The sequence below is a fragment of the Copadichromis virginalis genome, linkage group LG9 (genome assembly GCF_057382275.1).
Source record: "Copadichromis virginalis isolate Kocher_CV1m ecotype Utaka linkage group LG9, C_Virginalis_male_GT1.1, whole genome shotgun sequence".
Lineage (NCBI taxonomy): Eukaryota > Metazoa > Chordata > Actinopteri > Cichliformes > Cichlidae > Copadichromis > Copadichromis virginalis.
The window spans coordinates 33,690,769-33,717,441 of NC_140626.1; the positions used below are offsets into that span (position 1 = coordinate 33,690,769).

A 26,673-nucleotide genomic window follows, 5' to 3' on the forward strand; every position below is an offset into this window, starting at 1 on the left:
GTTGGGGGCTCTGTTGGCTCTCAGGTGACTGTTTCCTCGCGGCTGCGTGCAGCGGGGCTAGGGGAGGGTCTGTGCTGACGGACGTGGGTTACTGACCTGGTAGCCTGGCTGGCCCTGGGTGGGTCCGGGATGGGCGTGAGGTTCTGGGGGCGCTCCGTCTCTGGGCTGGGGCCCGGGCCGGGCCTCAGGGGCTTGGATCCTGGTTGGTGTGTTGCCGGGGTTGTGGGCGGGTGGGTGCATGGGGGCCCGGGCCCTGGAGCAGGGTGCCGCCGGTGCATCGAACCACCTGGGGGGCTCTTCAACTGGTGGGGGAGATGGTCACATCTTGCAGGAGCTTTCCTCTCTTCAGGAACTCTCTCTGCAGGAGGGGGAGATACAGGAGAGGTGGAGGAAGATCTCAGCCTGGGCGTCTATTGTCTTATGTAGTCTGGAAGATGAGTGGATGGTGGGGTGGGTGCAGTTTTCTCTGTGGTGGGGTTGGGTGGACTGTCCCGGGCTCTGTGGGGCCGGGAGGCGCTGCTGCACTGGGCCCCGGTCTGGATGGGCCTGGGCCCCCTTTCCCTGGTGGGTCGCGGAGTGTGGGAGTGCCTACTGGGGTCAGCAGGGGAGCTGGCCCCAGGGAGGGGTTACCTGCCCCTCCCTTCCTTCCCTCCCCATCTCCAGCTGCCTCCCTCTTCCCGCTCCACCACAACCACCCACACATGCAGGGCCTTGGAGTAGGGGTATGTCACCAGGGTGCAGAGGAGGCTACCCCCCCCCCCCCCCCTCTGTCCCCTTCTGGCTGCCTCTGCCTCAATTTTATCCCACAACTTAGACATTCACATTATTCACACTCTCATTACACATACATATAGGATCTTGGGGGTGGGCACGATACACGGAGTCCAAATTACCATCAGGGTGTACACCTCACCCCTGGCGTCGTTGCCCACCTCTAAATACACGTAGACATTGAGGGCTATCAGGAGGGACTATGCGCTTACCTGCTGCTCCTTGGCAGGTAGCTCCATCCCTCCTGGGTTTTAAATGCACCTTAGAACACACATGCATCAACACTACAATGAGCGGGTGGAGGGAGGTTTGGAGTCTTCTCCCACCCCCATTCTCTGCGGCCTGCTGGAGCGGGAGGGCTAGGTGGAGTTGGCCGTCCGACTGCGGTCTGGAGTGTGGGGCCTCCCTGCTGCTACGGAGTCGGGGTGGTCTGCCTCTCCCCACCGCAGGGAAAAGGGTAACACCACCTGGGTCTGGGTGCAGTTCCCCCCTCCAGGGGCAAGGGTACCTAGACCCGGTTCGTAGAGTACGCTTGGGGAGTGTGATCGTGTGTACAGCGTCTCTTTATGTCTGTCTCCACGTTGGTTGAGTGTGGAGTAAGTGCATATGAGAGCATGAGGGTGGGAATGGATGTTTGTGTCTGTGTGTGCCTGTATGTCTGTGTCTATATGTCAGGCTGGGTATCAGACGCCACCTCTCTGGGGACACCTCAGGCCCTCCAAGGTTTGGAGGCCTATCTCCACCTACCACCACTTCCCCTGCCGGTGGCGGACTCCCTCAGGTGTCGGTGCGTTGGTGGTTCTTTGTGTCTGGGGGTGGGCGTCCAGGTACACACCGGCTCACTCCTTGGCGGCCGCTTATCGGGGCCTGGAGCCTGGGGCTCGCTCGGGCCCCTTCGGGGGTGGGGTGCCCCCGGCCTCTCGGCCTGGGGCTCGGTCACTCAGGCACAGCTGGCGGCCGGCGGGGCTCATGGGCGCGTCACTGCAACTCCCCCTGGCTTCTGCTCCGCGGCTGCTGAGTGAACCCTCATCTGGGACTCTCCTCAGCTCTTACTGGAACAGTGGCGCGGCTGCCCCTCTGTTGGTCTTCCATGGTCTCTTGTGTTCTGGGGGCCTCTGGATGTCTGGAGTTTTGATCTCCTGCATACCTGCTTCACACCCTGGAGGACGGGGCTGTGGCCCCCCCACACTCCCTAGCAGATCGTTACATGGAGAAACCTTTGGAATACAAGCGCTGATCCACACGGGTATGCACACGGGTGTTCACTGCTCGTAGACCCAAATTACACCTTTCTTGGCTGCTACTTCGAAGCACATCTGTCCTGCGTGCTGCACAACAACATTGAATATTTAGTATTTACTGCTGTTTACACTTAGCTAGATTAATGCGATGGTGTTGTGTTTAGTATGTTGCTTTGTTTTTTTTTTTGTCTTTTTTTGCTTGTTTTCTATTCTTCTCTCAACAGGTGATCCAGGAGATTTTTATTTTTTTTCTCCCCCCTTTTCTCACTGTCCCTCTCCCCTTCTGTTTTTCCTTTCCTTCCTCTTTCTTTCTCCCTTTCCTATCTCTCACTCATGTCTGTCCCGTCTGTAACATATGAAAATAAAATATAATAAATAATAAAAACAAAGATCGACCAAATGGACCAATACGGCAATGCCACGATGATCCATTTGGCAAAGTAAATCCATTGGGTATCCTTGTTGGTCTTCAGACAACAATTCTGATGGCTAAAGAACCAAATGGGACAGGCGAGAAAAAAAAGAAAAAAAAAAGAAATGATGACGGATGATGGTGGCAGCAGCCGTTCTTCTCTGCGTGAGTAGCTAATTTACGTTGAGTAGGCTAACCACGTTATTACATTAATGCATGTAAGGTGAACTAGCAAACATCATCATAGCTACATGCGGCTGTCCTCTTGTTTGATGGCAGATACTCCCTTCACCCTGGACAAAAAGGCTAAAATGACCAAAGAAAAAGTGGGAAACAGCTGAACATGAGAGGATTTTGGACAAAGTTTGTGTTTTTTTTCCATTGTTTAAGCACTGCTTCCAGCCAAGAGTGATACCATATATGCCCTATAGCTGCAGAAAAGGCTAACATTGTTATCTTTTTACAAAAAAAAAAAAAAAAACAGCTGAACATGAGAGGTTTTTGGACAAAGTTTGTGTTCTCCATTCTTTAAGCACCGGTTTGAGCACCGTTTAAGCACCGGCACCGTTTCAAAAGTACCGATTTGGCACCGGTATCGGATAAAACCTAAACGATACCCATCCCTACTGGTGATGGTAAGCTACATTGTAGCCACAGCCACCCTGGGGCGTACTGACAGAGGCGAGGCTGCCGGACACTGGCGCCACCAGGCCCTCTGAGTTTGACCCTCGGTCTGTTGGAACAGATTTTGGCAAACCGAAAGCGGAGAAAAAGTTCACTTGCACTCTGACAACAGCTTTGACTTTAACAGTGAGGAACGGAATAGCCTCGGGGAAGCGTGTGGCGGCGCACATCAAAGTTAAAATATACTAACGTCCTGACTTTGTTTTTGGGAAGCGGTCCTACACAATCAATGAGTATGTGCTGAAATGGTTCCCCTAAAGCCGGGATCAGATGCAATGGAGCGGGAGGAATAACTTGGTTGGTTTTACACTGACCTGATAAAGGTGAAAGGAGCGGCAGTACCTAGTTACATCCGTTTTTAACCCTGGCCACAAAAAGTGATGCAGAATACGATGGTTTTTCTAATTCCTAAATGTCCAGAGAAACTGTCATGTGCAAGACTGATTACTTGGGGTCGGAACCTTTGTGATACAACTACCTGTTGAAATACATTCCACCCAAGATCACTTGATGAGGGAGGGTGCCATTTATGCATTAACACGTTGTTGCCAATGCTGTAAACATGGGGGTTTGCTCGTTGGAATTTACAGCAAGTAAACATTTGGCCAGAGTTGGATCATTCTGTTGCACATGGACAAAATCTGCTTTACTTGCCTCAATAGACAGGTCAGGTGTAGCAGGTAGCAGGCTATCAGACACACATTTTTCTTCTTTTTCCACAGGTGGCTCAGCTTTCACAGGATCATCTTCAGAACACAGGAAAGAGTCAGACAAATCAACATCACTGTATCTGCGCTTATACACACATGTGACGACACAGGCAGGGAAAACAGAGGGCAGACTGCCAGCAGCAGATTCAGAAACAAAAACCAAATCATCGATGGGGTTTTCAATTACCTCGGAGATTGGGAAAATCTTTCCATTTGCTAGATCATTCCCCAGAATAATAGTAACCGCCTGTACGTGCAAGCGAGGGCGCACCCCAATTGCTACCGGGCCCGAAACGAGAGGTGACTGTAGGAAAACGCTGTGTAGCGGAGCCCGTGACACACACATACATATCCACTCCCCACACGAGAGCATCAGCACCACAAAACGAGTTACTAGAAAAAGGCAACGCGCTATCCAAAATGAGAGACTTGGTAGCCCCAGTGTCACACAAAATCACAATCAGCACACGATCCTCCTCTTTTCCAGTAGGTGAGGCGAACGCTTTTGAAAAGAAAGGTCCGGAGGATCCGACGGGATTAGGCATAGAGACCAACCGACTCAAACCTGGAGAAAACCAACACTCTTTGGCTTTCTCCAGGTTTGAGTTTGCTCTTAGGGACGAAGTGATAGACAATTAGCAATGACATGGCTGGTGTCATGGCAATAAAAGCATTCACGAACGTTCATGGGAACTGGATCAGGGTGTGTTTGATGTGCAGGAGAAACCCTTAAGCTCCTCGCAGGCGCAGACAACGGAGTATATTCACACAGCTGAAAATGTAGCGTAATGGGTCAACAGAAACTCATCTGCGGAACAGCAGCTGAATCCACCTTTTGCTCATTGAGGTACATAACAACATTTTTTGGAAGACACGTTTTGAATTCTTCCAACAGAACCAATTGTCTTAGCTAAGTAAAATCCTTCACTTTACTTGCACCTAACTACTTATCAAACTTATCTACATGTGTTTGGTTGGCAGATTTTTCGCAGGACCGAAACATTTGGCAACATGCCTCATGAACTAACTCAGAAAACACTAAAATAGTGGATTTCACAATTTCATAATCCCGACTGTGATCAATGGATAAGCTCGTGCACACTTCCTGTGCTTTCCCCACCAATTTGCACTGCAACAACAAACTCCACACGTCCTTGGGCCATTTTAAAGTGGTTGCGATGCGTTCAAAGGCATTAAAGTAAGAGTCAACCTTACTTTCTCTGAAAGGTGGCACTAAGGCAATTTGCTTTCTTGCATCAAACTGGTCAGAGGAGAATCAGTCAAGTTTTACTCACATTTTTACTCAATGGGGTAGAGGTAACATTGCTCCATAGGCCTTATTCGGAGATGCAGTAGCTCAACTTCTTTGGCTTTAGCCTAAAGCTCCACCTCTTTCAGGCAAAGGGCAAGCTTAACATCATCCGTAATCAATTCTGGTAATTGTCTGGCCAGGATAATGTTTGGGACTTGAACGGCAGCAGGAGCCTCCATCCACCACCAAACCTCCAGACGCATCAACCGGTCGAAGTTTCACCTTCGCAATTACCCCTTTTTCCACCATCTGCTCTGCCAGACACTGCTTAATTTCTGCCTTTTTTGGATTTAAGAGGACACCAACATTAAACAAATTTGCCACAAACAACAAATCTGCCTTGGTGCATCGATCCAACTTAGCCATGGTGGGTTGATGTGCAAAATAATACACATCAAAGTAATTACAGCTAGTTTACCCATTACACCACAAGAAAGCTGCCAACCAAAAGCTGAAGGAAACCTACAAAACACAATGAGCAAAAAAAAATAAGGCAAACAAAAAGAGCGTACAAGCCCCACTTTATTTTCAGCCCCAGTCTAAGGATACGCTTAAAGTCCACTGTGGATGAACTGGTATCTTTTTAAGCCTCCAGCCTGGGTAAAAGACTTTACAAAAAACTCACCTATGTACACTTTAACTCCACTGTGGATCAGTTGGTGTTTTTTCAAGTCTGCGGGATTGTTAAAAGACTTTCCACACAAGTCGCAGCTGTACGGTTTAACTCCACCGTGGATGACTTGGTGTGTTTTTAAGCTTGCAGGGTGGGTAAAAGACTTTCCACACAACTCACAGCTGTATGGTTTAACTCCACTGTGGATGAGCTGGTGTGATTTTAGGTGTCCTTTCTGGGTAAAACGTTTTCCACACAAGTCACATCTGTACGGTTTAACTCCACTGTGGACGAGTTGGTGTGCTTTAAAGTTTCCAAGATGGGTAAAATTCTTCCCACACTCATCACAGCTGTATTTTTTCTCTCCCTTTCTTCTGTGAGGTTTGTCGGCCTCCTGAGAGCGCTGACTTCTCACTCCGTGTTGGTCCTGCAGTGACAGAGATACAAACAGAGGCAGTGAGTGAAATGCAGTCATGGACTAAACTGAAACTGCCTCCATTAGTGGGATCCAAGATGTCAACAAACACATTGTAGGTGGATTACTTGGTGTGTTTTTAAGCTTGTCCACTCTGGACAGAATCGACTTTTTGGAGACATTGTACAGTGGGGCAAAAAAGTATTTAGTCAGCCACCGATTGTGCAAGTTCCCCCACTTAAAATGATGACAGAGGTCAGTAATTTGCACCAGAGGTACACTTCAACTGTGAGAGACAGAATGTGAAAAAAAAATCCATGAATTCACATGGTAGGATTTGTAAAGAATTTATTCGTAAATCAGGGTGGAAAATAAGTATTTGGTCACCTCAAACAAGGAAAATCTCTGGCTCTCACAGACCTGTAACGTCTTCTGTAAGAAGCTTTTCTGTCCCCCTCTCGTTACCTGTATGAATGGCACCTGTTTGAACTCATCATCTGTATAAAAGACACCTGTCCACAGCCTCAAACAGTCAGACTCCAAACTCCGCCATGGCCAAGACCAAAGAGCTTTCGAAGGACACCAGGAAAAGTATTGTAGACCTGCACCAGACTGGGAAGAGTGAATCTACAATAGGCAAGCAGCTTGGTGTGAAAAAATAAACTGTGGGAGCAATTATCAGAAAATGGAAGACATACAAGACCACTGATAATCTCCCTCGATCTGGGGCTCCACGCAAGATCTCATCATGAGAACGGTGAGCAAAGATCCCAGAACCACACGTTGGGACCTGGTGAATGACCTGCAGAGAGCTGGGACCAAAGTAACAAAGGTCACCATCAGTAACACACTACAACGGCAGGGAATCAAATCCCGCAGTGCCAGACGTGTTCCGCTGCTGAAGCCAGTGCATGTCCAGGCCCGTCTGAAGTTTGCCAGAGAGCACATGGATGATACAGCAGAGGATTGGGAGAATGTCATGTGGTCAGATGAAACCAAAGTAGAACTTTTTGGTATAAACTCAACTCGTCGTGTTTGGAGGACGAAGAATACTGAGTTGCATCCCAAGAACACCATACCTACTGTGAAGCATGGGGGTGGAAACATCATGCTATGGGGCTGTTTTTCTGCCAAGGGGACAGGACGACTGATCCGTGTTAAGGACAGAATGAATGGGGCCATGTATCGTGAGATTTTGAGCCAAAACCTCCTTCCATCAGTGAGAACTTTGAAGATGAAACGAGGCTGGGTCTTCCAACATGACAATGATCCAAAACACACCGCCCGGGCAACAAAGGAGTGGCTCCGTAAGAAGCATTTGAAAGTCCTGGAGTGGCCTAGCCAGTCTCCAGACCTCAACCCCATAGAAAATCTGTGGCGGGAGTTGAAAGTCCGTGTTGCTCGGCGACAGCCCCAAAACATCACTGCTCTCGAGAAGATCTGCATGGAGGAATGGGCCAAAATACCAGCTACTGTGTGTGCAAACCTGGTAAAGACCTATAGTAAACGTTTGACCTCTGTTATTGCCAACAAGGGTTATGTTACAAAGTATTGAGTTGTATTTTTGTTATTGACCAAATACTTATTTTCCACCCTGATTTACGAATAAATTCTTTACAAATCCTACCATGTGGATTCATGGATTTTTTTTTCCACATTCTGTCTCTCACAGTTGAAGTGTACCTCTGGTGCAAATTACTGACCTCTGTCATCATTTTAAGTGGGGGAACTTGCACAATCGGTGGCTGACTAAATACTTTTTTGCCCCACTGTAGGTGTGCTGTGCCCCAGTCTAGGGGTACAGGACCATAACATAAGGGTAAGAAAGGAAGTGACCCCGCCCGGGTCCCCCAAACCATACCTAGAAGCCAATCTTTGAAGTGAACGGTGGTTTATTTGTGTCTACACTGTCCATGTCCTGTTGAAATACATTCCACCCAAGATCACTTGATGAGGGAGGGTGCCATTTATGCATTAACACGTTGTTGCCAATGCTGTAAACATGGGGGTTTGCTCGTTGGAATTTACAGCAAGTAAACATTTGGCCAGAGTTGGATCATTCTGTTGCACATGGACAAAATCTGCTTTGCTTACCTCAATAGACAGGTCAGGTGTAGCAGGTAGCAGGCTATCAGACACACATTTTTCTTCTTTTTCCACAGGTGGCTCAGCTTTCACAGGATCATCTTCAGAACACGGGAAAGAGTCAGACAAATCAACATCACTGTATCTGCGCTTATACACACATGTGACGACACAGGCAGGGAAAACAGAGGGCAGACTGCCAGCAGCAGATTCAGAAACAAAAACCAAATCATCGATGGGGTTTTCAATTACCTCGGAGATTGGGAAAATCTTTCCATTTGCTAGATCATTCCCCAGAATAATAGTAACCGCCTGTACGTGCAAGCGAGGGCGCACCCCAATTGCTACCAGGCCCGAAACGAGAGGTGACTGTAGAAAAACGCTGTGTAGCGGAGCCCGTGACACACACATACATATCCACTCCCCACACGAGAGCATCAGCACCACAAAATGAGTTACTAGAAAAAGGCAACGCGCTATCCAAAATGAGAGACTTGGTAGCCCCAGTGTCACACAAAATCACAATCAGCACACGATCCTCCTCTTTTCCAGTAGGTGAGGCGAACGCTTTTGAAAAGAAAGGTCCGGAGGATCCGACGGGATTAGGCATAGAGACCAACCGACTCAAACCTGGAGAAAACCAACACTCTTTGGCTTTCTCCAGGTTTGAGTTTGCTCTTAGGGACGAAGTGATAGACAATTAGCAATGACATGGCTGGTGTCATGGCAATAAAAGCATTCACGAACGTTCATGGGAACTGGATCAGGGTGTGTTTGATGTGCAGGAGAAACCCTTAAGCTCCTCGCAGGCACAGACAACGGAGTATATTCACACAGCTGAAAATGTAGCGCAATGGGTCAACAGAAACTCATCTGCGAGAACAGCAGCTGAATCCACCTTTTGCTCATTGAGGTACATAACAACATTTTTTGGAAGACACGTTTTGAATTCTTCCAACAGAACCAATTGTCTTAGCTAAGTAAAATCCTTCACTTTACTTGCACCTAACTACTTATCAAACTTATCTACATGTGTTTGGTTGGCAGATTTTTCGCAGGACCGAAACATTTGGCAACATGCCTCATGAACTAACTCAGAAAACACTAAAATAGTGGATTTCACAATTTCACAATCCCGACTGTGATTAATGGATAAGCTCGTGCACACTTCTTGTGCTTTCCCCACCAATTTGTACTGCAACAACAAACTCCACACGTACTTGGGCCATTTTAAAGTGGTTGCGATGCGTTCAAAGGCATTAAAGTAAGAGTCAACCTTACTTTCTCTGAAAGGTGGCACTAAGGCAATTTGCTTTCTTGCATCAAACTGGTCAGAGGAGAATCAGTCAAGTTTTACTCACATTTTTACTCAATGGGGTAGAGGTAACATTGCTCCATAGGCCTTATTCGGAGATGCAGTAGCTCAACTTCTTTGGCTTTAGCCTAAAGCTCCACCTCTTTCAGGCAAAGGGCAAGCTTAAGATCATCCGTAATCAATTCTGGTAATTGTCTGGCCAGGATAATGTTTGGGACTTGAACGGCAGCAGGAGCCTCCATCCACCACCAAACCTCCAGACGCATCAACCGGTCGAAGTTTCACCTTCGCAATTACCCCTTTTTCCACCATCTGCTCTGCCAGACACTGCTTAATTTCTGCCTTTTTTGGATTCAAGAGGACACCAACATTAAAAAATTTGCCACCAACAACAAATCTGCCTTGGTGCATCGATCCAACTTAGCCATGGTGGGTTGATGTGCAAAATAACACACATCAAAGTAATTACAGCTAGTTTACCCATTACACCACAAGAAAGCTGCCAACCAAAAGCTGAAGGAAACCTACAAAACACAATGAGCAAAAAAAAAAAGGCAAACAAAAAGAGCGTACAAGCCCCACTTTATTTTCAGCCCCAGTCTAAGGATACGCTTAAAGTCCACTGTGGATGAACTGGTATCTTTTTAAGCCTCCAGCCTGGGTAAAAGACTTTACAAAAAACTCACCTATGTACACTTTAACTCCACTGTGGATGAGTTGGTGTTTTTTCAAGTTTGAAGGATCGTTAAAAGACTTTCCACACAAGTCGCAGCTGTACGGTTTAAATCCAGAGTGAGTGACTTGGTGACATTGTAAGGTGCTACTCCGAGCAAAAGCTTTACCGCATTGACCACAGCTGTACGCCTTGATTCCAGAGTGGATGAGTTGATGACGCTGTAAGTTACCACTGCAAGTAAAAGCTTTACCACACAACTCACAACTGTATGGTTTAACTCCACTGTGGATGACTTGGTGTGTTTTTAAGCTTGCAGGGTTGGTAAAAGACTTTCCACATAACTCACAGCTGTATGGTTTAACTCCACCGTGGATGACTTGGTGTGTTTTTAAGCTTGCAGGGTGGGTAAAAGACTTTCCACACAACTCACAGCTGTATGGTTTAACTCCACTGTGGATGAGCTGGTGTGATTTTAGGTGTCCTTTCTGGGTAAAACGTTTTCCACACAAGTCACATCTGTACGGTTTATCTCCACTGTGGACCAGTTGGTGTGCTTTAAAGTTTCCAAGATGGGTAAAATTCTTCCCACACTCATCACAGCTGTATTTTTTCTCTCCCTTTCTTCTGTGAGGTTTGTCGGCCTCCTGAGAGGGCTGACTTCTCACTCCGTGTTGGTCCTGCAGTGACAGAGATACAAACAGAGGCAGTGAGTGAAATGCAGTCATGGACTAAACTGAAACTGCCTCCATTAGTGGGATCCAAGATGTCAACAAACACATTGTAGGTGGATGACTTGGTGTGTTTTTAAGCTTGTCCAATCTGGACAGAATCGACTTTTTGGAGACATTGTAGGTGTGCTGTTCCCCAGTCTAGGGGTACAGGACCATAACATAAGGGTAAGAAAGGAAGTGACCCCACCCGGGTCCCCCAAATCATACCCAGAAGCCAATCTTTGAAGTGAACGGTGGTTTATTTGTGTCTACACTGAAATGTTAAGTCCGGGGTGAACACAGGCCAAAATAACAAACAAAACAATCTAAGTCAGGAAACGAGGTGCTACCTAAAACCCTATGTGAAAGAAAAACCACCACTACTAATCCAGTTTGTAGCAGTGCGGCGACCTGCCAGGCAGGTTGCTGGACGGGCCCCTCGGACCCTCCAGCAGGAACAGACGGCTGAAGCAGTTCCTCGGACCCTCCAGCGGAGGCAGCTTGCTGGACGGGCCCCTCGGACCCTCCAGCGGAGGCTGGTTGCTGGACGGGCCCCTCGGACCCTCCAGCGGAGGCTGGTTGCTGGATGGATGACCGAGGAGAGGAGTGACGGTGGCGTCGCTTCCTTCTAGACGAGGGAACAGGAACCGGTGGAGAAATGTAGAGACCTCCTCCTCATCCTCCGACCACATAGCCGCCAGGAAAAAGGCAGGCGAATGGACAGGCGAACAAGGTCCCGGCCTGCATGAGGAAGGAGAGGAAGTCTGTGGTAGCAATGAGGCAGGTGGTGAGTGTGTGTTGTCCTGGAGCGGCGGTAAAGAAGTGGAGGTAGAGAGAGCAAGCTCGCCAGCCCTGACTTGCTCCCTCCAGGCAGCTATGGAGCTGCCCAGCACAGTGTCCGTAGAAAGCTGAGTAAGCCGAGGGTTGCTCCGAATGATAGCATCTATGGCACTTAGCCTAACTGCCATAGTCCTCAAATCATTGGCCTGAGCAATGCGGCCAAGAAGCTTAATCATCCGCACCATCTCAGTGTTGAATTCAAAAGCTGAAGAGTCTGCGGGGTCCATGTTCTGGTCGTGGTCTTCTGTCACGTTTGGGCTGTGTGCAGGCAGGAGTGGTGGTAAGGAGGACCCAAAGTGCAGACACTCGGAGGCAAAAGTGTATTTCAAAACTCAGCTTTTATTGCTGGCAAACGTAACAAAAATCCAAAAATCCAAATAAACATACATGAGCAGGCAGACAGCACACACAGCATAAATTAGGGTAGACCACGACACAGACACAGAGAAACACAGGGCTTAAATACACAGAGGGAGCAATCAGGGAATGGGTAACAGGAGGGAAACACAGCTGGGGCAAATCAGGTCTAACGAGACAAAGGAAGCAAAACCAGACGCATATACATGAGACACGGACTTTCAAAGTAAAACAGGAAACATAACACAGACTGAACTAAAGACACAGACTCACATGCAGGCACTGCAACAGAGGGAACAGAGACGTGGGACCAGGGCAGACACAGACACTGACTGGACACGGGGATATAGCAACTAAGGATACACAGAGACGCGAACTAGACAAGGGGATACAGCTGACAGGGGAGACAGAGCAACTAGAAAAGACAGAGACATAAACCATAAGACAGAACTCAAAGAAACCAAAGACTAGAGATGATAAATAATATAATAAACTCAAAAACCCTGGGTCAACGACCCAGGCATCCTAACAGTTGCATCATATTGCTGTAATTGTTTATATGCTTTATATATTCTGAGCTAAGTTGATCTATAGTGTTACATCCAGGGCTCGCAAAATAGCTAGCCCGACGTCCCGGGGCTAGCGATTTTTCCAGTCGGGCTACCAAAATCTATCTCTGCCCTGCCCGTTGGGCTGTCATAGAAAGGAAAAATATATGTCAATGCTTTTGCATTCTTTCGGAAATGTAGCTGGGTAATTATGTCATTGGCATCGGTGAGCCACTGTCAATATGTGACATATTGAAATCACGTTTGAATTTGCGCTCGTTTTTTGCTTTCACTCTGCAATCGCGCGAATCCTTAAAAATAAGTATATGAACATACAGGGAGTGCAGAATTATTAGGCAAGTTGTATTTTTGAGGAATAATGTTATTATTGAACAACAACCATGTTCTCAATGAACCCAAAAAACTCATTAATATCAAAGCTGAATGTTTGTGGAAGTAGTTTTTAGTTTGTTTTTAGTTTTAGCTATTTTAGGGGGATATCTGTGTGTGCAGGTGACTATTACTGTGCATAATTATTAGGCAACTTAACAAAAAACAAATATATACCCATTTCAATTATTTATTTTTACCAGTGAAACCAATATAACATCTCCACATTCATAAATATACATTTCTGACATTCAAAAACAAAACAAAAACAAATCAGCGACCAATATAGCCACCTTTCTTTGCAAAGACACTCAAAAGCCTGCCATCCATGGATTCTGTCAGTGTTTTGATCTGTTCACCATCAACATTGCGTGCAGCAGCAACCACAGCCTCCCAGACACTGTTCAGAGGTGTACTGTTTTCCCTCCTTGTAAATCTCACATTTGATGATGGACCACAGGTTCTCAATGGGGTTCAGATCAGGTGAACAAGGAGGCCATGTCATTAGTTTTTCTTCTTTTATACCCTTTCTTGCAGCCACGCTGTGGAGTACTTGGACGCGTGTGATGGAGCATTGTCCTGCATGAAAATCATGTTTTTCTTGAAGGATGCAGACTTCTTCCTGTACCACTGCTTGAAGAAGGTGTCTTCCAGAAACTGGCAGTAGGACTGGGAGTTGAGCTTGACTCCATCCTCAACCCGAAAAGGCCCCACAAGCTCATCTTTGATGATACCAGCCCAAACCAGTACTCCACCTCCACCTTGCTGGCGTCTGAGTGGGACTGGAGCTCTCTGCCCTTTACCAATCCAGCCACGGGCCCATCCATCTGGCCCATCAAGACTCACTCTCATTTCATCAGTCCATAAAACCTTAGAAAAACCAGTCTTGAGATATTTCTTGGCCCAGTCTTGACGTTTCAGCTTGTGTGTCTTGTTCAGTGGTGGTCGTCTTTCAGCCTTTCTTGCCTTGGCCATGTCTCTGAGTATTGCACACCTTGTGCTTTTGGGCACTCCAGTGATGTTGCAGCTCTGAAATATGGCCAAACTGGTGGCAAGTGGCATCTTGGCAGCTGCACGCTTGACTTTTCTCAGTTCATGGGCAGTTATTTTGCGCCTTGGTTTTTCCACACGCTTCTTGCGACCCTGTTGACTATTTTGAATGAAACGCTTGATTGTTCGATGATCACGCTTCAGAAGCTTTGCAATTTTGAGACTGCTGCATCCCTCTGCAAGATATCTCACTATTTTTGACTTTTCTGAGCCTGTCAAGTCCTTCTTTTGACCCATTTTGCCAAAGGAAAGGACGTTGCCTAATAATTATGCACACCTGATATAGGGTGTTGATGTCATTAGACCACACCCCTTCTCATTACAGAGATGCACATCACCTAATATGCTTAATTGGTAGTAGGCTTTAGAGCCTATACAGCTTGGAGTAAGACAACATGCATGAAGAGGATGATGTGGACAAAATACTCATTTGCCTAATAATTCTGCACTCCCTGTATAAGGATGTTATGTGTTTGTATACTTTCTGCCCAGTTTGACCCATTTAGCAGAAGTCAGCCTGTTTAAGCCTCTGATATCTATTCTGTATGACTTAAAGCAGTTATGACATGGTTTGATTTTCTCACCCAATAAAGGAATATTTAATATACCAGTCTACTCTTCATTCTATCAGAAACAGTTTTCACAGCCTGTAAGAAATTTGTACCCATATTTGTAAGCATTCAGACAGATTTAGTAATGCCAACATATTAAAAAAAACAATATTTGTCTCTTAGGTATAAAACATCTAACACATTGCTGTGTACATGCTCGTCTTTATGTGAAGCTATAAAGTGATAGGAAATATAAATAAACAATTCTTAGTTCAGCTGATGATATTGTTGTTTCAGTGTGTGCTGATAAAATATGATCTTTTCTGTTGTTCTTCTGGACCCTCTCTGTCTCATACTGGGAGTAATGGACAATTCGGTTATCAAAGGCAAGCACAAGAGACTGTTCCAGCTGTTATCTTTTGCGGCCAGGAAGAATATCCTGCTCCTCTGGGGCAGGCCAGCAATCCCAACTAAGAAATTCTGGCATAACACTGTGGACTGTATTCCCAATGAATATATAACTTGTATGCTCAACTTCACCTTGGACTCTTTCCACAGAACCTGGGACCCATATCTGAAATACGTTGGACCTGTATGGTCATCCTCCTTGCTACGGGGCTTTCCCAAACTGAATTAATTTGCCTGAATATTGGTCTTATTGGTTTGTTTTGATTCCTAGTGGGGTTGTGGTTTACCTCAACTGCCTTGTATGTGCCTCAGAACTTTGTATTGCCTGAGCTCTATTTTGTTCTGTTCTGGTTCTTGTGTACTTTTTCCTTTTGTCATTGTCTGCTACTATGGAGAAATCCCCCAAAAAATATTTTTTAAAAATGATCTTTGTATTTCCTTGTAACTTCTGTGGTTTTTGTTTGTGAACGTAGATTCTGTATTGTATGGAGGAGCCCAGGATGAAAAAGATAAAGCTGCTGATAACAACCAGCTGTGCACACAGTTTCAATAACAGTGTAACTGAGATATTTTTCTCACCTCCTGTGTTGAAGTCATTGTTTCCTCTGTAGTGGCTGAGCTGAGTCCAAATGGCTGAAACTGTTCCTCTGCTGCTCCACCAGACTCTTCTCCTCCTGTTACTCAGCTGGGACACAAAAGTATGTGTCCCTGACAAGAAGAAGCAGAGCAAATTAACATTACTACACTCAGTGACAACAATACCTATGAAGCTTCAAGGTGAAACCCCAGAAGCAACTACAAAAAGAAAGTCATCAGCTGCCTACAAGAACTTGAAAAGATATTTGAGGTTTACACAGCTACATTCTCGCCTGAAAATATGTTAAACGTTTATTTTGTGACCCAGAAAGAATAATAAGAATAATATTAAAACTAACTAGCTGCCGCCATTGTTGGAAACTGAGCTGGGTTGCGCTATGAATTCTGGGACACAGCTTCTACTACTTCTTCGGGGTTTAACGGCAGCTGGCATCCTTGTATGTGCAGTGCTGCCATCTTCTGTTTCAGTCCGTGATTACACTCTTAAATCCTGCTACTTATTCCTGCATCTTTTGTGATCTTACAAAGCTTCAAACGACACGTCGACTATTAAATCAGTTGTCAACGATTTTGATAGTCGACATAATCGTGACTAGTCGACTAATCGTGGCAGCCCTACACCCTGTATATATGAACTTCCATAGATCCATAAAAAAGGAGTCCCACTCAGACTCATTGGTAGCAACATAAACTCAGCCACCTACAACATTTCCAAGCACTAGAGCAGGGCGATATGGCCAAAAATATTTATCACGATATAGATTTGACAATTTGCGATAACGATATAACTGACGATATAATTGATGCGAGACGAAATACAACTCCACAACTTTACTAGCGCAACCCCCACCCCCCTACCCCCCATCCATTTATTTTCACTTAAACAAGCAGCTGTTTTTTTATGTACATTAAAGCTATATAAAAATTTAACAGTGCAAATGCAAATTTCCAGTAGAAATGTGCTGACATATCCTGAGCATAACCATGTATAATATCCACTGAAGTTAAAAAGAAGTGCTTTGCAACATTAAACTGCAGTGTGGCAAATAAAATTGCAAATACGTATTTTTCAGACCATAAGGTGCACGGGATTATAAGGCACATTAAGTGAAACAAAGCAGTCAGAGAAATCAAACCTTATTCAACTCATTCTTCTTGCTTCCTCCACTTCTGTACCATTGATTCCTTAATGCTGTATTCTATCACAGCTGCTCTATTCCCATGTTGTTGCAGTATATTAATGGCTAACTTCGTAATGTGGATGGATTATCTCAGTTGTTCTCCTGACTGAAGTTTGGTCCGTTTATAGCATCCTGCCATGCGATTGCATTTGTCTCTAACCATCAGGAAACTTCACGTTAACTTTTATAAGTGGAAAAGTGTTAGTGTTCGTCCTCCAGCTTCACTGTTTATGTTATGCTAACATAGCTGTGTCGCTAGCAATCACGTAGCACATCATTATATACCAGCTAGCCCAACTTCAGTAACCCTACAAACGTCACTGCTGTTTAGTTTCCTGTCTTCATTTATGTTGGAAATTTTTTTTTTTTTCTTAATGCTACATATTTTTATGCTGACATACAGTGGGGCAAAAAAGTATTTAGTCAGCCACCGATTGTGCAAGTTCCCCCCACCTAAAATGATGACAGAGGTCAGTAATTTGCACCAGAGGTACACTTCAACTGTGAGAGACAGAATGTGAAAAAAAAATCCATGAATCCACATGGTAGGATTTGTAAAGAATTTATTCGTAAATCAGGGTGGAAAATAAGTATTTGGTCAATAACAAAAATACAATTCTTACACACACACTGGACTTTGGTTTTGCACAACACTGGTCACTATATTCTTCATTTCCGGTTAATACTTGTACAGCTGCTGTTATTGTGTATATATTTATTTATATTTAGATTTCTTCATACATTCTTATATAGTTCTATATTGTGTATTGTGTATTTTGTTGTACAGTTATTTTATTTTCAACTTTAATTTATATATTTATCTTTATCTTATTCTTCCCAGTTAAATTTACCCTTCATTCTAATTTGTGTTGTACAGTTATTTCATTTTTAACCTTAATTTATATTTTATTCCTTCCTAGTTAAATTTACCCTTTTTAATTTTTCATATTTATTTCCTATCTTATTCATAGCCTTTTCCTTTTTTGTTCTCTTTAGGTCACGAGCAGTTGTCCAAGCATTTCACTACATATCGTACTGTGTATGACTGTGTACGTGACAAATAAAATTTGAATTTGATTTGATTTGATTTGCTTTACAACTCAATACTTTGTAACATAACCTTTGTTGGCAATAACAGAGGTCAAACGTTTACTATAGGTCTTTACCAGGTTTGCACACACAGTAGCTGGTATTTTGGCCCATTCCTCCATGCAGATCTTCTCGAGAGCAGTGATGTTTTGGGGCTGTCGCCGAGCAACACGGACTTTCAACTCCCGCCACAGATTTTCTATGGGGTTGAGGTCTGGAGACTGGCTAGGCCACTCCAGGACTTTCAAATGCTTCTTACGGAGCCACTCCTTTGTTGCCCGGGCGGTGTGTTTTGGATCATTGTCATGTTGGAAGACCCAGCCTCGTTTCATCTTCAAAGTTCTCACTGATGGAAGGAGGTTTTGGCTCAAAATCTCACGATACATGGCCCCATTCATTCTGTCCTTAACACGGATCAGTCGTCCTGTCCCCTTGGCAGAAAAACAGCCCCATAGCATGATGTTTCCACCCCCATGCTTCACAGTAGGTATGGTGTTCTTGGTATGCAACTCAGTATTCTTCTTCCTCCAAACACGACGAGTTGAGTTTATACCAAAAAGTTCTACTTTGGTTTCATCTGACCACATGACATTCTCCCAATCCTCTGCTGTATCATCCATGTGCTCTCTGGCAAACTTCAGACGGCCCTGGACATGCACTGGCTTCAGCAGCGGAACACGTCTGGCACTGCGGGATTTGATTCCCTGCCGTTGTAGTGTGTTACTGATGGTGACCTTTGTTACTTTGGTCCCAGCTCTCTGCAGGTCATTCACCAGGTCCCCCCGTGTGGTTCTGGGATCTTTGCTCACCGTTCTCATGATCATTTTGACCCCACGGGATGAGATCTTGCGTGGAGCCCCAGATCGAGGGAGATTATCAGTGGTCTTGTATGTCTTCCATTTTCTGATGATTGCTCCCACAGTTGATTTTTTCACACCAAGCTGCTTGCCTATTGTAGATTCACTCTTCCCAGTCTGGTGCAGGTCTACAATACTTTTCCTGGTGTCCTTCGAAAGCTCTTTGGTCTTGGCCATGGCGGAGTTTGCAGTCTGACTGTTTGAGGCTGTGGACAGGTGTCTTTTATACAGATGATGAGTTCAAACAGGTGCCATTCATACAGGTAACGAGTGGGGGACAGAAAAGCTTCTTACAGAAGACGTTACAGGTCTGTGAGAGCCAGAGATTTTCCATGTTTGAGGTGACCAAATACTTATTTTCCACCCTGATTTACGAATAAATTCTTTACAAATCCTACCATGTGGATTCATGGATTTTTTTTTCACATTCTGTCTCTCACAGTTGAAGTGTACCTCTGGTGCAAATTACTGACCTCTGTCATCATTTTAAGTGGGGGAACTTGCACAATCGGTGGCTGACTAAATACTTTTTTGCCCCACTGTATATTTATTCTCCTTGCAGGTGCAGCCCTTTCTAGTCATATATATATATATATATATATATATATATATATATATATATATATACACACATACACACACACACACACACACACACACACACACACACCCTTTACCTTTCAACACATATATATTTGTACTCCTATACTCATATATACATACAATCCCAGTGTTTATCCTTTACCCTTGCATACATACACTCTGACATTCACATCTGCATTTCCTAACACAGGAAGTTCATCCTTTAAGCAGGAAGTTATTCTTAAACCAGGAAATGTGATACACTTGGAGAACTTACTTGACATACCCAGACCTAAACCAGAAGAACCAAGCAATGAAGCTGTTCAAAGTCATCCTGCTTTCTTTGCTAGTATTGCAGTTAATTTGTCGAGTAAGTAGTAATGAAAATGACATTAGAACTTTTTTAAATAATGTATTAGAATGTTTGGAACAAATTCAAAGAGAAGCTACAGATTCTTTTGTTCGTCAGAGGCTCCATAGAGAACTTGGTGATCACATTCAAACCTTATCTGGAATTTTGTCCATCTCAAGATTTGTTGACGATGCAAGAAATAGAGAAGCAGTGAATACATTACAGTCCTTAAATGGATGGCTAATTTTTTTACTGACTGCTTATGAAACCAGTCAACGAACTATATCTGAGAACAGACTTGTCTTGTTACCTCCACCTCTCATGACTTGCTCTCAAGGTCGACCGCGATACAGCATTTCAAGAGAGCAAATATCTCATTTAGTATCTCTTGGAATGAACTGGCAAAGCATTGCAACATGTTTAGGGGTTAGCTCCCGTACTCTGTACAGGCACAGAGAGGACCTTGGCATTGAGCCACTGACTTATGCAACATTTTCCGATGAAAACCTGAACAGGGTTGTTAGGGAAATTCTTCAGTATACCACAAATGCAGGTGAACGATATGTGCATGACAGCTTGAGATCACGTGGGTTACGCATCCAAAGGTGGCATGTAAGACAAAGTCTACAAGAAATTGACCCCTTTGGACGTTCCCTCAGAAGACGCAATGCAATACGTCGACGACTGTACAGTGTTCCTTTCCCCAATCAGTTATGGTGAGAAAATTCTAACAGAAAAACAGTCCTGATTCTAAGTCTATAGCGAAATGGATTATCTAAAGAAAAATAACTCATTGTTTTATTTACTCAAACTTGTGCATATCCTCGACCATGTCATAGTTTCCCCATACATAACTTCTACTTATTTCATTTTTCTATAGGCATATAGATGAAAACCACAAACTTGTGAGATGGAGGATGGTGTTCCATGGCTGTGTGGATGGTTTCAGTAGAACCAACATCTACCTTGCGTGTTTAGATAACAACAGGGCATCAAGTGTTTTGTCACTGTTCATGGTTGGTGTTCAGAACTTTGGAATGCCATCCAGAGTGAGATGTGATCACGGACTAGAAAACACTGGTGTTGCCTGTTTCATGCTTTACAGGCAAGGACTGAACAGGCATAGTGTTATCACTGGCAGGTCAGTGCATAATCAAAGAATTGAGCGATTATGGGCAGAATTAAATCGAGTGGTCTCATATCATTTTGTTAATCTTTTCAATTTTATGGAGGAGCATGGTGTATTAGATTCACTTAATGAGGTCCATTTATTTTGTCTTCATTATATATATTTGCCATGCATTCAAAGAGCTGCCACAGAATTTCAGAACCAGTGGAATAACCATGGACTTTCAACACAAGGAGGGCAAACCCCTCTTCAGCTGTGGCAAAGGGGCATTATCAACAATGCAGGAATACATAACCCAAATATGAATGGTATTTGTGAAAATGACTTTGGTATTGATGAATGCAGACCACTGCCAGAGCTGGAGACAAACAATAATGTCGTTGTTCCATCAGTTAACATTTCCATCAGTGACACCATGATGGTTACACTTCAACAGACCTTTGATCCATTTGAAGATGATGGCAATAATGGTATAGATTTATTTTGCAACCTTGTTCGTTTTCTTGAGAGACAATCCTAAAATATCAACAAGGCCTCTTGAAAAATTTCAATTACTGTAATTGTGGTTGTGCAGCTTAAAAAGAATACAGTGCCAAGACTGTTGTTAGTTCAGTATTATTAGAAGTTTAGTCACAGCTTTAAATTTCAAGAATGCTACTATCAACCTTTACATGCATGTTGAAGGTTTGTATACAATTTTAAAGAATTTATGAGTTGTATTATGTGAGTGTGTTGAGATTTTACAACCATGTTTTGTTTTAAAACACCTTGTTAAAAGAAAAAAATAAATTTGTACAACCACATTTTGAGGTTTTTGGTCATCACAATCACCAGATGTATTGTCTTGGAACAAGATGACTCAAACTGATAACATTAACATTAATACAGTCAGTAAATACATCAAACATGGATCACTGATCAAATAGAATAGAAGTGTCAGATAAACGATACTGAAGAACACCAGAGAATAAAAGCAACAAACAAGTACAAAGCTAGAAAACAAAAATAATCAAAATGCACATAAATTAATGCAATGGGAAAAAAACTGAATTGAATTATGTTAGTATATATAACTATTGTATACTTGTAGAACGGTACCCTGACAAGCAAAAAGACTTGAAGCAAATGAACATTTGTTAAAAGGTCAATGCAAAAACAGAGCCTCCAATCACAAAATAGTGAAATATGCCACTGAGCAATATACTCCTTTGTACATTTTGCTTATGATTATGATAATTTCCTTTAGGGATTAATAAAGTATGCCGTTTCTGATTTTGACAAAACTTTGTATGTCCTTGTAGCCCTTGTATGTGAATGTTTTTACTGATGTTCTTTTCTATATATATATATATATATATATATATATATATATATATATATATATATATATATATACACACACATATACATATATATACACATATACATATATATACACATATACATATATATACACATATACATATATATACACATATACATATATATATATATACATATATATATACATATATATATATATATATATATATACACACATATATATATATACACACATATATATATACACTGTGGAGCAGGGAAATTATTTTACTGCTATTGTTAAATAATTGTCATCATTACCATTGCATTAATAATAAAATCTGGAGTTTATATTGCATTCAGGGGTTAAACAGTGTCTCTTTCAGAAAGACTGAGTTGCAGGCTGACAGGAAGTTGTATGCAGAAGTGAAAGCAGATAGTTATTTTGAGCCGCAGGCTAAGACGAGGCTTTAACAATGTAACAGATAGCTTTAAGAAGGCCTTAAGCAGTTATGACTATTTTATACACAATGCATATCTGTGCTTATTAAAGAGTTGGAGCTCGGTCAATTAATTGGGGGTCGGAAGCTTTGTTCGGCGCGATGTTCGGACAATCTATTGTGCAAGTGACCTGGAGCCATAGAAGGAATTGCAATACATGCTTACAAAACACTTATATATCAGATCATTTTATATTAAGGTTTTAGTAGAGGTTCTTGGTTAAAACATTTATTTAGTAGAAGACATACACATAGTCTCAGTGAGCTTCTGGTCTGGTAAAAGGTCAGAAGTGCAACAGGTGAATTGAGAAAGAGCATGTGAGGTCGTGACACACACACACATAGAGTTAAATTTATTTAGAGGAACCGTCCTTGTTGTCTCGGCAAGAAAGAGGAACAATTCATTTTAAGATAAGAACGGAAAGTACCAAGCCATGAAAATAGAAGATGATTTTCTGGGTGAAAAGTCATGATGATGTTGATCTGATCTATGTATAAAATGTACCGGTGACGCATGAAGGGGCGTCAGTAAATAAACCCTGATGCTATAAAATGTCTGTTCATGCTTTGATTAAGTCGAAGACTACTTCCTGTCTGCGTACAGAGTTGTCTTCCCACACGTGTGTTCATTAAAATCATTGTTTGACAAAAGACCTACTGGACCATGGGTGGTGTGTACTCTCCTTCCTCAACTTTGAATCTTAACATTTGGGGGCTTCGTCCGGTGGTTGAGGAGGGAGAATTGGAGGTTTAGATGGAGAAATTTGGTGGTCTCTGAGGTGGTCTGACGGGCAGACATGAATTCCAGTGGTCGAAGTGAGTGGGCATAAGCCGGCTTATCCAAAAGGTAAGGCACTACCTGTTGAATTATTTCCAAAGTGTGCCAAATTGGACATGATAAAATTTAAGTCTACTCACTGAAGTTACTGGTGGATGTCTGTTTTGATTTTGATGAAAAATCTCATGAGTTGAAGCAGTTAGAGTTCTGCTAAGAAGAAAGAAGAAATGAAAGCAGTAAAGTCTGCTAAAGCAGTTAGAGTCTGCCAGGAAAAGTTTAAATACTGGGTTGAAGTCCCAAAGAAATTGAGTTAGAGTCTCAAGTAGTTTGGTAGGGTATTTGGTCATTTTGTGGGTTAAAGTCCCGGTTGGTCATTAGGTCAGACCTTGGTTGGTCATTTTGTGGGTTAGAGTCCCCATTGTCCATCAGGGTCGATCTGCCTCAGTCATACACTTTGTTGGGTGTTGATTGTTGTTTCAAAGTATTATAAATTATTCTAGAACGGCAGTTCGAGTCTGCTAGGAAGCGCAGTGCTCAGAGGTAACGCTTGCCAATGCCAAGGACGCTTAGGCATTGTCCTCGAAGAGGGATAGTCAGTTGGTCACTGTGGAGCTTGGGGCACTCCAGAATAACTAGGAGTTAGTCTCCTTACCGTTTGGAACGGTATCTGCGCTTTTTTGGACAGGAGAAGTTGGTCTTCGGGCGTGTAACTTTAACTTAACACTTCGAGGTAAGCCTTGGCTGTGAAATGCCAAAAATAGAGCTTCAGGCAAAGTTTGGGTTGGTTGACGCTTTTAAATTGAGTTAGGGATTTTAGAGATGAGGCCAGAAACAGTTAAAGTCTTGATACTGGTTAATTGGTCGCAAAAAACTCAGGGAGTTCATCCGCTGGGTGGTTATTTCAAATTTGTCGAAATTGGGTAGGCGCTAAAGCTGACAGATCTGACAGTGGTTGTAAATATAAGATGTCTTTGTAATATAAAATAAGAGATCTCTGTGTGAAAGGAGTCTGAGGCAATGCTGGAGCTATTTTCAGACGGTGTGTGAGTGAAAATGCAAATGAGTAAGCAGTGAACTGTTTAAACCATAGTTGGTTTTACAAATACTGCTGCAAACATTGTTGAGTGTGTGTTTCAAATGCCATTTATGTTTATTAGAGGACTATAAATAAAGTTTTGAGTTGCCGTAGTGGATGTATAGTAATTGACTGAGTTTGGATGTAGATATATAAATATATTGAGTGCACTGTATATACTTAAGACTAACACATGACTTTCAGTAGTAACTTTTCTCCAGCATTAGTTGCTGGTGGGTTTTATTTTTTCAATTTCTTGTGTGTGCGGTGAGAATTAATGGAGGTTTCAATTTTTTGTTTGTTTGTTTTTTACTTGCTCTTTTTGATTATGACAAGCATGTCTAAAATACTCTTAGGAAAGTGTTGAGTTATATTCCTCAACTCTGGTCACACTTTAAGTGTGTGAATGCGGTGACTAGAAGGTTTGGAATGATGAATAAAGGTGTGAGAGGTATTTCTTTGGTGATGTAAAGTAGGAGGTTTTAAAGTTTGAAAGTGTTTTTAATTTAAGAGATGCATGAGTGATGTTATAAGAGTTTGAGTTTCTTTTTCTTTCAGTTTAAAACACATAAGTACATACACTTGGTACACCCGTTTACTCTTTGACTTTATTAAAACAAACGGTGTATTTGAGTTGAATTTCAGTAATTGTATGTTGATATGGTAATTTAGTTTTATGTTAGGTGAAGGAGATGTCCATCTCTGCGTCTTGCAGGATCGAAAGTGAAAGTTGAAGGTTGTGATGTGAATGCTGTGAGTACTCGATTTGAATGATTCTGTGTGAGGTGTACAAAATACTAAATTATAATAACACTATGAAAGTTGATAGTAGAGTGAGTGCAAGGTGATGTGTGAACAGAGGAAGTCTGAGAGAGAAGTGTGTGCGTAGGCAAAATGCAGAGTGTGTGCGTGAAATAAGGGAGTATTGTTTTTACATGAAGGTTTAGCAGAACTAAAGTAGAACGTTATAAAGAAACAGATAAATAAAATAAAATAAAGAGAGAAAATAACTGACAATTACATTAATGAATAGAAAACACACATACACAAAGTGCCATATGTGAAATTATTCTAGGAAGGAGTCAGAAGTGAGATAGTTTAATATAAGATGCCATGAAGGAAGCAGCTTACATTCCTTTAATTCCCAGAGCCAGTGTGTTCCCTCCCCTGCCCACTTGGGCCCCGTATCAGGCGAGTATGGAAGGCTGGATAGCCCATGACGGGTAAGATCCCACCTCGAAACCCTGGGACAACCTAAGGCAGGCACAGTCACGATTACTCTCGGCTTCAGTAAGAAGACGGGACCTGACGGGTAAGGCCGCTGGGCTGAGGTGGAGGTGGAAAGTGGCAAGTGGAGCCCTACCTTCTGGCTGAGGACAAGGAATGCTGCTATTTAAGGTAGGAAATCAGAATTTGGGTTAGTAAATTTGGGGAGGAGAAAATTGACTGTTTAAAGGCAAAATTATGAAGGAGTCTGACACACTGCAAAAGCACCATATGCAAATTCACATACACAAACAGAAAATGCATTAACCTTATAAAGACAAGACAAGCTCATGGAGTTCAATGCATAGACACTGATTAAACCTGGCTAAGAACACAAACACAGGCAATGAAGAACAGCTTGCTATTTTGTATGAATGATACAATGGTGTGAATGTTTAATAAAATACATTTGTGTTTGTAATTGAGGAATAGAAGAAGCCATATGACAAAGGGGGTGATTTTTGTGTGCAAATTGAGTGGGTTTAATGAGACTTTTGGTGTATTGAGGAGGTGAAATTATGTGGTGGCAAGACTTGTGTGTTTAAGGTTGTTGTGGTGATGGGTTGATTCTGTCAGGTAGGTTGTTGTTGTTATTTTTGTTTTTAATAGAGGGAGTTTTAGGAAACATGGACATGTCTGGGAGGGGCCCATTATTTTGTAACAGTGCACTTAAAGAAAACCTGTCAGGTGATTTTGTTTTGTTTTTATGAGCTAACAATCAGCTCTAGTTTTTCATTTCTGTTTTAAGCAGGCCTGCAACAGTGAATAACGGCGCTGAAAATTCTCGGGAAGAGCAAATATAAGGCGGCTTTCCAGATTATAATTGGCTGAGGAGAGCTACCTGTGGGGACTGATCAAGGTCGTAAGTCCCTGTAAA

The 26,673-nt window shown here is 43.1% G+C and overlaps 2 protein-coding genes across 3 annotated transcripts in view; both read right to left on the reverse strand.

Annotated features, from left to right (window-relative positions):
• The window catches only part of LOC146702343 (uncharacterized), a 44,597-nt gene that overhangs the window by 12,227 nt on the left and 5,697 nt on the right, over positions 1-26,673 (reverse strand). The window contains exon 2 of one of the 2 annotated variants that reach the window (XM_085468824.1): positions 15,668-15,773. In XM_085468824.1, the coding sequence (XP_085324950.1) occupies positions 15,668-15,685 (18 nt within the window). In that variant the 5' untranslated portion in view covers positions 15,686-15,773. Of the gene's footprint in view, positions 1-15,667; positions 15,797-26,673 lie in introns of both variants that reach the window. The other variant, XM_085468825.1, reaches the window with a different exon arrangement.
• On the reverse strand, positions 3,643-12,011 carry LOC146702345 (uncharacterized). Its single transcript, XM_085469270.1, has 5 exons — positions 11,802-12,011; positions 10,245-10,911; positions 8,253-8,344; positions 5,756-6,170; positions 3,643-3,854 (listed from the first exon to the last, which is right to left on the reverse strand). Exons 1-5 carry the CDS (start codon positions 12,009-12,011, stop codon positions 3,643-3,645), a joined length of 1,596 nt encoding a protein of 531 aa, XP_085325396.1.